Source organism: Anolis sagrei, chromosome 4 (genome assembly GCF_037176765.1).
Source record: "Anolis sagrei isolate rAnoSag1 chromosome 4, rAnoSag1.mat, whole genome shotgun sequence".
Lineage (NCBI taxonomy): Eukaryota > Metazoa > Chordata > Lepidosauria > Squamata > Dactyloidae > Anolis > Anolis sagrei.
Genome location: NC_090024.1, coordinates 238,756,451 through 238,767,497, shown reverse-complemented (window position 1 = coordinate 238,767,497; position 11,047 = coordinate 238,756,451). Strand labels below are relative to the sequence as shown.

At 43.8% G+C, this 11,047-nt stretch overlaps 1 protein-coding gene across 1 annotated transcript in view; it reads right to left on the bottom strand.

The window, feature by feature from the left end:
* Positions 1–6,387: 6,387 nt before the first annotated feature.
* The window catches only part of ZBTB46 (zinc finger and BTB domain containing 46), a 66,972-nt gene continuing 62,312 nt past the window's right edge, over positions 6,388–11,047 (bottom strand). The window contains exon 5 of the mRNA XM_060771898.2: positions 6,388–8,429. Coding sequence (XP_060627881.2) covers positions 8,037–8,429 — 393 coding nt within the window. The 3' untranslated portion in view covers positions 6,388–8,036. The remainder of the gene's footprint in view (positions 8,430–11,047) is intronic.

The window sequence follows — 11,047 nt, the reverse complement described above, 5'->3', positions numbered from 1 at the left end:
CCCAGTGGCGCAGTGGTTTAAAGCGCTGAGATGCAGAACTTGCTGACCAAAAGGTCAGTGGTTCCAATCTGGGGAGTGGCAAGAGCTCCCACTGGTAGCCCCAGCTTCTGCCAAGGTAGCAGTTTGAAAACATGCAAATGTGAGTAGATCAATAGGTACCACTCTGGCAGGAAGGTAACGGCACTCCATGCAGTCATGACCTTGGAGGTGTCTACGGACAACGCCGGCTCTTTGATTTAGAAATAGAGATGAGCACCAATCCCCAGAGGTGGACATGACTGGACTTAATGTTAGGAGAAAACTTTCACTTTTAGCATTGCAAAACCTTGCAGCTTCAAGGCCTGGCTGATTCCTGCTGATTCACGCTTGCCTCCAACAGACGAGAGTTCTTTCTCTATGGCAGGCATCCTCAGAGGTTGTGGGGTCTGTTGGAAATCAGGCAAGCGGGCAATCCTTGCAGTCATGCCGGCCACATGACATTGGAGGTGTCTATGGACAATGCTGGCTCTTTGGCTTAGAAATGGAGATGAACACCAACCCCCAAAGACGGACATGTCAGGGAAAACCTTTACCTGCTAGTTAAAGTAGTGATCTCCCTGGACAAGTTCCATTAGCCAAAGATTGATGGATCGATTGATAGCGAGATAGAGGTGTGAGCCATAGGTGAGGAAACAGGATTGTTTACTATCGCTGGAAAGTTAATTAAACAGGCTGTCCTATGAGTTGGAGAAATGTTCTGGTATCACAGAATAATAGAGTAGGAAGAGACCACGTGGCCATCTAGTCCAACCCCCTGCCATGCCGGAAAAGCACAATCAAAGCACCCCCGACAGATGGCCACCCAGCCTCTGTTTAAAAGTCTCCGAAGAAGGAGCTTTCACTGCTCCGTGTGGTCACAAACCTGCCATTTTCGCCCAATTTCTCACTCTTCTTCCAAAGCAAAACTTCCAAGATGTTAAAAATATGCAAATTGTGCTTTGTGTAAATGCTGTAAAGCGGGCACGGGCAAACTTGGGCCTTTCAGGTGTTTTGGACTTCAACTCCCACGATTCCTAACAGTCTGCTTTTTGTGGGGAAAGGCATGTGCCTCAGTCCTTAAAGGCAGCCAGACTTGGCAATGAGGGAGTTCATTGCAGCCCTGAGTTCAGGTCCATTGTAAATGCAGAGTCTTCCAGCTGACAGTCTGGATAGGAGGAAAGCCTTTGCTGGACCGGTGCCGTGCTTTGCTTGGCCAAAGGACTGAGGAGGAGATGGTAAGAGCTCTCTGGCACCTTCTTTCCAAACCTAGGAGATTCCCAGGCATTTCTAAACACTTGTTTTACTGGTAGCTTTGGCTCTTGCAGGAGAGAGATTTGGGGTGCATCTACACTGTAGAACGAATGCAGTTTGACATCATTTTAACTGCCATGACTCAGTGCTGTGGAGTTTTAGTTCCATGAGGTACAAGCACTATTTGACAGAGAAGGCTAAACTGCAACTCCTGGGACTCCATTGCAACAAGCCATGGCAGTTCAAGTGCTGTTGAACTGGATTACATCCAGTGCAGATGCACCCTTATCCAAATGCAAATGGATTGGCAAATAGAAGATGGAAACTTCCATTTTGGGTGCTTTTTGGGTACCTTGAAGTAATCTCCAACGTATGGCAGAACCTAACCTACAGGAATACAAGAAGGGATGGGTCCTGGAAGAGCCCAATGGCAGCAGAAGGCAAAATCTGGGAAAGATCTCCAGTTAGATGCACATTACAGACCTGTAAGATATGCTGATACCCCACTGGGAATTATGTGGCACTGTTTGCTCCACAACATTGGGAGAGATTATATTCCCAGCACTGAGCATTTGCTATGTAAACATTCATGCTGCAAAATCCATGTTGTGTTCCTCCAACTTTTGCAGCCCTTCCATGGGGTTTTCTTAAGAAGATTGGTTCAGAGGGGGATTGCCATTGCCTTCATCTGAGGCTGAGAGAATTGTGACCTACCTATGGTTATCAATAAGTGTTTTCCATGGCCAGAGTGGAGATTCGAAACCTGATCTCTTAAGATAATTTCTTGGGCCGGGCTTTAGCACAGCTGGTAAATCACCAGCAGCAATAAGATCTACCAACCAAAAGGTGGCCAGTTTGAAGTTCCGGGTCAGCATGAGCACCCGACTGTCAACCCAGCTCACTGTTTACCTAAGCAGTTCGAGAACAGCTTAGAGCTGTAAGTAGAGATATTGAGTACCACTAAAAAGTAGGGGAGGTATTTTACGACACCATAAAAGAAAAAGTTCAGAAAATGCCTGGTGACCAAAAGGAAGGAGGAAGTCCTGATGGCTCTTCGTCCTAGAGGATGGAGCGACAGCACACCCTGTAGCCAGATCCGAGCACAACCTCCAAGACGCCAAAAAGCTGGACGTCGACACAACATACCTCCTTTCTGTCTTTTTCTGTCCTGTCAGCCCAGCTCACTGTTTATCTAAGCCAGGGGTCCTCAAACATTTTAAACAGAGGGCCAGGTCACAGTCCCTCAAACTGTTGGGAGGGCCGGATTATAATTTGAAAAAAACATTAATGAATTCCTATGGACACTGCACATATCTTATTTGTAGTGCAAAAAACACAAAACAATACAATAATTAAAATGAAGAACAATTTTAACAAATATAAACTTATTAGTATTTCAATGGGAAGTGTGGGCCTGCTTTTGGCTGATGAGATAGGATTGTTGTGCGCTTTCAAGTCGTTTCAGACTTAGGTTGACCCTGTGCGAGGGCCGGGTAAATGACTTTCAAGGGCCATATCTGGCCCTCGGGCCTTAGTTTGAGGATCCCTGATCTAAGCAGTTTGAAAACAGCTTAGAACTGCAAGTAGAGAAATTGGGTACCGCTAAAAAGTGGGGAAAGTATTCTACAACAGCATAAAAGAAAAAGATCAGAAAACGCCTTGTGACCAAATGGAAGGAGGAAGTCCTGATGGCTTTTTCTCATAGAGGATGGAGTGACAGCACACCCTGTGGCCAGATTTGAGCGCAACCTCCAAGGTGCCAAAAATCTGGATGTTGACACCACATACCTCCTTTCTGTTGGTTTCTGTCGTGTGTCCAAATGCCATTGAATGTTTACTGTGTATGTGTACTGTGAACCCTGAGTCCCCTTGGTGATATAGGGCCAAATATAAATAAAGCATTATTATTATTATTATTATTATTATTATTATTATAATATCCCAACACTTGAACCCTATGGCCACACTCGTATGTTTTTCAAAAAGACATTTTTAGCAGCAGTATCTCAACTTTATTCAAACAGGTTGGTTGTTTGCAAATTTCTCTAAGCTAATCCCAAAACGAAGTGAGTATCAGGCAGGCAGACCCTGCACTTTGAGTTTTTTTTTACGGTCATGGTTACCTGACAAAATGGTACAAATGCAAATAGTTTCTCATCTTGACCCCACATTAAGTACTAAAATTGCCCCGTAACCGAACCCCCTTCCCAATATTAAACATTTCCATAACAAACACAGGTTTATAATAATAATAATATATAAAGTCAGTATAATATAGAATATTTGCAGCAAAAAACGCGTCCAAACACTGTCCTTCTTTTTGTTCAATTCCATTAGTTTTTTTTAGAAGACAGATTTAAACACGCTGAAAAATAAATATATATGTATTTTATGAAAGGACACGCACACTGCACTTCTAACCATGATGGACTTTCTTTTTAAAAAAGGCAGAAATCCAAACCATACATTGAAAGAGCCTAGAAAATTACAAATCCACCAAAACCATCCAATGTGGCTTTCTTAAGATTTGCACAGGTCACAGGATGAGCGGGTTGAAATAAAGATACCTTCAGTATTACAAAAGCTTTCCCTCTTCAATTTATGGATGCATTTTTAGAAACCGGAGCTTCTCTCTCTTTAATAATATTGAAAACGAAAGATGTGCAAAACTTTTTCTTTTTCTTTTTTGCCTTTTGAAACCCATAAAAGTTTAAGCGCTTGGAGACGGAGAGAAAAGCACCAAGGGGATGAAATGGCCCACCCTCCACCACCTGGCAAGCAAGACTCCAATCTTGTCATTTAAATGAAAGAGAGTTTTGAAATTTGTAGGAAACCAGGCAAGTTTCCTTTCTTGGACAGAGATCTGGGAAGATCCTTCAAAATGGCTGGGAATATTGCTTCTCTCCAGGGTCAAGAAATGTCATGAGGCTGGCATTTGAGAAGGATGCAAAAGCCCAACAACAAGTCTCTTCAATGTGTTGTCGAAGGCTGTCGTAGAATCATAAAATCATAGATTTGGAAGAGACCTTGTGGGCCACCCAGTCCAACCCCCTGCCAAAAAGCAGGGAAATTGCATTCAAAACACCCCCGACAGATGGCCATCCAGCCTCTGTTTAAAAGCCTCCAAAGAAGGAGCCTCCACCACACTCCGGGGCTGAACAGCTCTCACATTTAGGAATTTCTTCCTAATGTTCACATGGAATCTTCTTTCCTTTACAGTGTTCCCTCACTTATCGCGGGTGAAAATCCACGAAGTGAAAATCCACGAAGTAGGGATGCTATATATGTATATCGAGTTCCAAGGGTGAGGCAGAAGCAAGGAGACATTTAAAGGCACCACACACCTTTTTTTGCTAGCTATCTCTGCTTTGCTTTGTAATCTCTCTTGATTGGCTGCCTCTCTCTTGAGGGGGAGGTTGAAACCCCCTTCCACACTCCATTGTTGCCAGGAGGAGGGATTAGAACATCATGCATCAGCAACCATTCATAAACAGGCAAAAACCCGCGAAACAGCAAGTCTGTGAAAAGCGAACTGCGAAGTAGCGAGGGAACACTGTAGTTTGAAGTCATTGTTTTCCACCCTAGTCTCCAGAGCTGCTGAAAACAAGCCTGCTCCCTCCTCCCTATGACTTCCCCTCACATTTGTTCCACGGCCTTCATCGTGTCTTCTCTCAGCCTTCTCTTTTGCAGGCTAAACATGCCCAGTTCTTTAAGCCGCTCCTCATATTTTAGCACCCGTCCTCTAGACACATTCCAGCTTAGAGTCAACATCTCCCTTCAAAGTGTGGTGCCCAGAGTTGGACACTGCTAGGCTGTTAGGAATTGTGGGAGTTGAAGTCCAAAACATCTGGAGGGCCAAAGTTTGCCCATGCCTGAGCTAACTCCATTCCTCCTAACATTTTGCTGATGATAGCACAGGTGGACAGGGAGCCCTCAGTGGCGCAGTGGGTTAAACCACTGTGCTACTAAGCCTGTTGACCGGTCACAGGTTCAAATCCGGGGGTGCAGTGTGAGCTTCCACTGTCAGCCCCAGCTTCTGCCAACCTAGCAGTTCAAAACTATGCAAATGTGAGTAGATCAATAGGTACAGCTTTTGCGGGAAGGTAACGGCGCTCCATGCAGTCATGCTGGCTACATGACCTTGGAGGTGTCTACGAACAAAGCCAGCTCTTTGGCTTTGAAATGGAGATGACCACCACACCTCAGAGTTGGACACGACTGGGCTTAATGTCAGGGGAAAACCTTTACCTTTAGCACAGGTGGACATGTCCTACAGCAATTCTCAAACCATTTCACAACAGGTGAACATGGTACAGTTCTTTATATATCTAACAAAACAAGGGGGGGAAACTCTGTAGCCCTTTTGAGAAAAGGAAAAGAAGCATGACTGTTGAAAGAAACCGACTAATTCAGATTCCTTCCTCAAGAACGTTGCTTGAAGATCTTGTGACCTTCACCTCCTCCACTGACTTATAAAGGTGAAGTAACAATTTACAGTAAGAATAAGGAGCCTTTGTTCTCTCCCTCTGACATGTTAAGTTTCCTTCACTACATTAGTTCCAAGGGGAAATGAAACAGCACAATAAATAACAAAGACCGAAGAGTTGGAAGAGGTCATGCAGTCCATCTCCTTGATATAAGTGCTCTTCAAAGATGGTGCACACTCAAAAGAAGTCTGCTGTCTTGGCTGCAGAAAACAGCAAAATTGAAAAATAGCACCTTTTCTCTTATTTGGCTCCCTGGTTCCGACAGTTTCAAGGTTAGTCATGCTGCACAAGGAGTGAGGGCCAATGTTTGGAAATCAAGAAGTAGCCCCAGAAAAGTAGTAACCCTTCATAAATTACTCTCCAGTTCTTAGGCCTGAGACACCAAATACGTTTCTGCAAATGTTCCAGGGTACATGTGTATTGCCAGGTCTGGCACCAGAAACCTGATTGATTATTTAATTTCAGAATATGTTTTTAAAATAATGTAAACCCACGAAACGTATTGTCGAAGGCTTTCATGGCCGGAATCACTGGCTTGTTGTAGGTCTTTCGGGCTATATGGCCATGATTTAGGAGCCTTCTCTCCTGACATTTCGCCTGCATCTGTGGCAGGCATCCTCAGAGGTTATGAGGTCGCCTCACAACCTCTGAGGATGCCTGCCACAGATGCAGGCGAAACATCAGGAGAGAATGCACCTAGAGCATAGCCACACAGCCCAAAAGACCTACAACAACCCACAAAATGTTGCAGAAAGTATGCAAAGGAAATGGTGCTGCAATCATGACATTCTGCCAACGATATTTGGGTACCTGAAATAGAAAATCAAATGGAACTTCCCCACTGATCAATTCCTAGAATCATAAATTTGGAAGAGACTCCAAAAGCCATCCAGCCCAACCTTGTTCTGCCATTCAGGAGCACACAAAGCACTCCTGATAGATAGTCATCCAGCCTCTACTTAAAAACCTCCAGAGAAAGAGGAAAGCAACTAAAATGATCAAGGGCCTGGAGAACAAGTCCTATGAGGAGCGGCTTAAAGAGCTGGGCATGTTTAGTCTGTAGAATAGAAGGCTGAGAGAAAACATGATGAGGACCATGGGTCAAGATATGAGGTGAAGCCACAGGGAGGAGAGAGCATGCTTGTTTTCTGCTTCCCTGGAGACTAGGACAAGGAACAATGGCTTCAAACTATAGGAAAGGAGATTCCACCTGAACATGAGGAAGACCTTCCTAACTGTGGAAGCTGTTCAGCAAGGGAACACTCTCTCTGCCCCAGAATGTGGTGGAGGGTCCTTCTTTGGAGGCTTTTAAGCAGAGGCTGGATGGCCATCTATCGGGGGTGCTTTGAATGGGATTTTCCTGCTTCTTGGCAGGGGGTTGGACTGGATGGCCCACCAGGTCTCTTCCAACTCAATGGTTCTATGATTCAGCACTGGAGATTCCACAATTCCCTAGATGGAAAAGCAAGGACTGATAGAGCTGCCTTGGGAAATAAGAGAGATTTTTCCAAAAGCTCTCTCACTCACACGCTCTATAGACTATGGCAAAGCACGTGGTAACTTGGCTCGTCATATTCTCAGGATGTTAAATTCAAAACTTGCATATATCACGGAAGAGCCTGACCAAGTGAAGCCAAGTGCACGGAAGTGGGCAAGCCACAAGGGGGCACTTTTGCCACAGCTATTCCCCACCTCCTTCCATGAAGAACCAAGCTGTGGATCTGGGCATCCTTCTCTTACCAATGTCAGTGGGACAAATTAATTCTTTTTTATCAAATGACCTTAGGGAAAGAGTATTTTTTTTCCTAGTGAAGGCTGCAAGGAACCCTGAAAGATTATTGTTCTCTCTGGCATATCAAACGCAGGGGGAAGTCTGCAAATTCTCCCTCTTGCTTTGTTTATTCCCAGTAACCTTGATACCAAATCCCTTGCTGTTGGGAGTAGCAGTTATTTTAAAATATTTTAATAATTATAGTTTGGGAAGCCTTTGAAGCTGGCTGACAGTGGAAAAAATATTTGAGGAGGGAGGAAACTCTGCACAGTCTGCATTCACTCTGACTGACTCCCACTGAAAGGCAGGGACACTACAAAAGTGGTACCATCACAGGAAATATGTACTGATATGAATGGAATAGATAAAGAACTTGCTTTCTCTTTAGTTTCTTTTTTTTCAAACCTCCATGCACAAGGGCCATTTGTATACTGAGACACAGACAGAGCTACTTGAGTTTCTCCTTCCCTTCTGTAGCCCCAAACCAATGAGGAAAAGAGCAGAAATCCCTAAGAAATCCAAGTGAAATCCTTATCGGTGTCTCCAGAGTTTTCATGCTCCTGTGGGGAGTCAATCCCATCTCTGTCGTCCTCCAAGATCCCATCGTCTTGTGAGATTTCGATGTCCTCGTCCTTCCATTTCATGTCGTCGTCGTCCGCCAGGTCTTCGTCTCCTTCCGCCTTGAGGTCCTCGGCGTCTTCCATGTAATGGCTTTCTGGGCCATACAGTCTGTCCGGAGACCCGTCTCCTCCACCGGCATCCAAGTGGCCAGCCATGCCTTGTCCTGAACAATCCGTGCAAATGCCGTGGCGCCGGGAGCCGTGCTTAATTCCCACGCTGGCCGCAGACATGAACACTCTGCTGCACACTTTGCACACGTATTTCTTGTCTTTGCTATGAACCTTGGAAAGGGGAGAAAGATTGGGAGAAATCAGTTAGCAGAGGCAGATAAGGAGTTTCTGGGGTCAAGTGACAGCTAGTAGAATATTTTATTTATTTATTTATTTATTCATTATGGCATTTATATGCTGCCCTTCTCACCCCAAAGGGGACTCAGAGTGGCTTACGATATATATATATATATACATACATACATACATACATACAATATATTATATTATTAGCATAGTACAATAACAGTATTAAATATTACTATGTTATGCTATACTAGTATATTGTAATATTATTAGTAGAATAACAACAACAACAACAATTTTATTGATTAGCCAGTTGGCCTTATCAAAAACAGACAGTGCAAACACAACATACAACATACGTCTGGTCCTATTAAAATAGAATTCGGTGTCGATGTTGATTTTAGTGGAGAGGTGGCTGCCAAAGTAGCGGAAATGATCAACATTTTCTAATGTTACACCATTAAGTTGTATTGCTAGCATTGGAGAGGGGTGGGCTGGTGTCTGCTGGAATAGCACTTTGGTTTTCTCAATGTTCAATGACAAGCCGAGCTTCTTGTATGCTTCTGTGAAGGTGTTTAGAGTGGCTTGTAGATCTTCTTCTGAATGAGCACAGATGACATTGTCATCAGCATACTGGAGTTCTATAACAGATGTTGTTGTAACCTTGGTTTTGGCTTTCAGTCTGCTGAGGTTAAACAGCTTACCATCTGTCTGACAGATGATTTCCACTCCGCTGGGAAGCTTCCCATCAACAAGGTGAAGTATCATAGCGAAGAAGATGGAGAATAAGGTTGGGGCAATAACACATCCCTGTTTGACACCTGATTCCACCTTAAATGGGTCACTTTGGGAGCCATTGGTGTCCAAGACTGTTGCCATCATGTCATCATGGAGGAGCCGCAGGATGTTCACAAATTTGTTTGGGCACCCGATTTTTTGGAGGATGGTCCAGAGAGCGTTGCGATTCACTGTGTCGAATGCCTTTGCAAGGTCGATGAATGCCATGTACAGAGGTTGGTTTTGTTCCCTGCATTTTTCTTGGAGCTGTCGTGCAGTGAAGATCATCATGTCCACTGTTGCTCTGGAGGGGCGGAAGCCATTCTGGGATTCTGGGATATAATATATTGTATATACATATAATAATTATAATATTATAATGTAATGCAGTGTACTACTACTAATAATAATATGATACTATAATTATATATTTATATTGCATGTAATATTACTAATAATCCCAGATTATTAGTAATATTACATGCAATATAAATATATAATTATAATATCATATTATTATTAGTAGTATTACACTGTATTACATTATAATATTATAATTATTATATGTATATACAATATATTATATTACTTTATATTATATTATATTATATTATATTATTAGCATAGCACAGGAGACAAGGTGGAGCTCTCTCTCTTCACTCTGGCCCAGAGCAGCAGTTGGTACTGGGGAGAGGGGTCCCCAAATGCTGGAGTATTTTTCTTTTAAATAGGGCCAGGCTGTAGCACAGCTGGTTAATCACCACCTAATCACCAGTTGCAATAGATCACTGCCGACCAGAAGGTGACAGGTTGAAAGCCTGAGTCAGATTGAGCACCTGACTGTTAAGCCTAGCTTACTGTCCACCTAAGAAGTTTGAAAACAGCTGAGCTGTGAGCTGTAAGTAGAGAAATTAGAAACTGCTTAAAGCAGGGAGGTATTTCATGATGCTATAAAATGGCCAGCGGTCAAAGAGCAAGGAGGAAATACGATTGAATGAGTCAGTGTCATAGCGGATGAAGCGACAGCTCCCCCCGTGGTGGAATCAAGTATAACCTCCAGGCTCCAGGCAATGCCAAAAATACCTCTGTCTGTTTGCATATCTAGAAAATAGCATTGAATGTATAACCCAGTGGTTCTCAACCTGTGGGTCCTCAGATGTTCTGGCCTTCACCTCCCAGAAATCCTAACAGCTGGTAAACTTGCTGGGATTTCTGGGAGCTGTAGGCCAAAACACCTGGAGACCCACAGGTTGAGAACCACTGGCTAGTGTTTTTTACACTTGACAACGACATCAAAAGATGAAACCTCCACTTTTGAATGGCATGTGATCCACTTAGCCCTCCAAAGCCTTGGTGCAGATACAAGCTATGGATTTATCAGTGTGGGCAAAGTTTGTTGACAAAATCCCATATGTTTTGATGCAAGGCTTGCCCGACTAGGAACTAGTCTTATGCCAACAGCAATGCCCATTTTGTTCAACAAGGCCTCCAGCTTTTAACAGCTTGGAGCAGAAGGATAGCCTGAAGAAGAGAAGGCTGAGAGGGGATATGATAGCCATGTATAAATATGTGAGAGGAAACCACAGGGAGGAGGGAGCAAGCTTGTTTTCTGCTTCCCTGGAGACTAGGACGCAATGGAACAATGGCTTCAAACTACAAGAGAGGAGATTCCATCTGAACACGAGGAAGAACTTCCTGACTGTGAGAGCCGTTCAGTAGTGGAACTCTCTGCCTCGGAGTGTGGTGGAGGCTCCTTCTTTGGAAGCTTTTAAACAGAGGCTGGATGGCCATCTGTCAGGGGTGATTTGAATGCAATATTCCTGCTT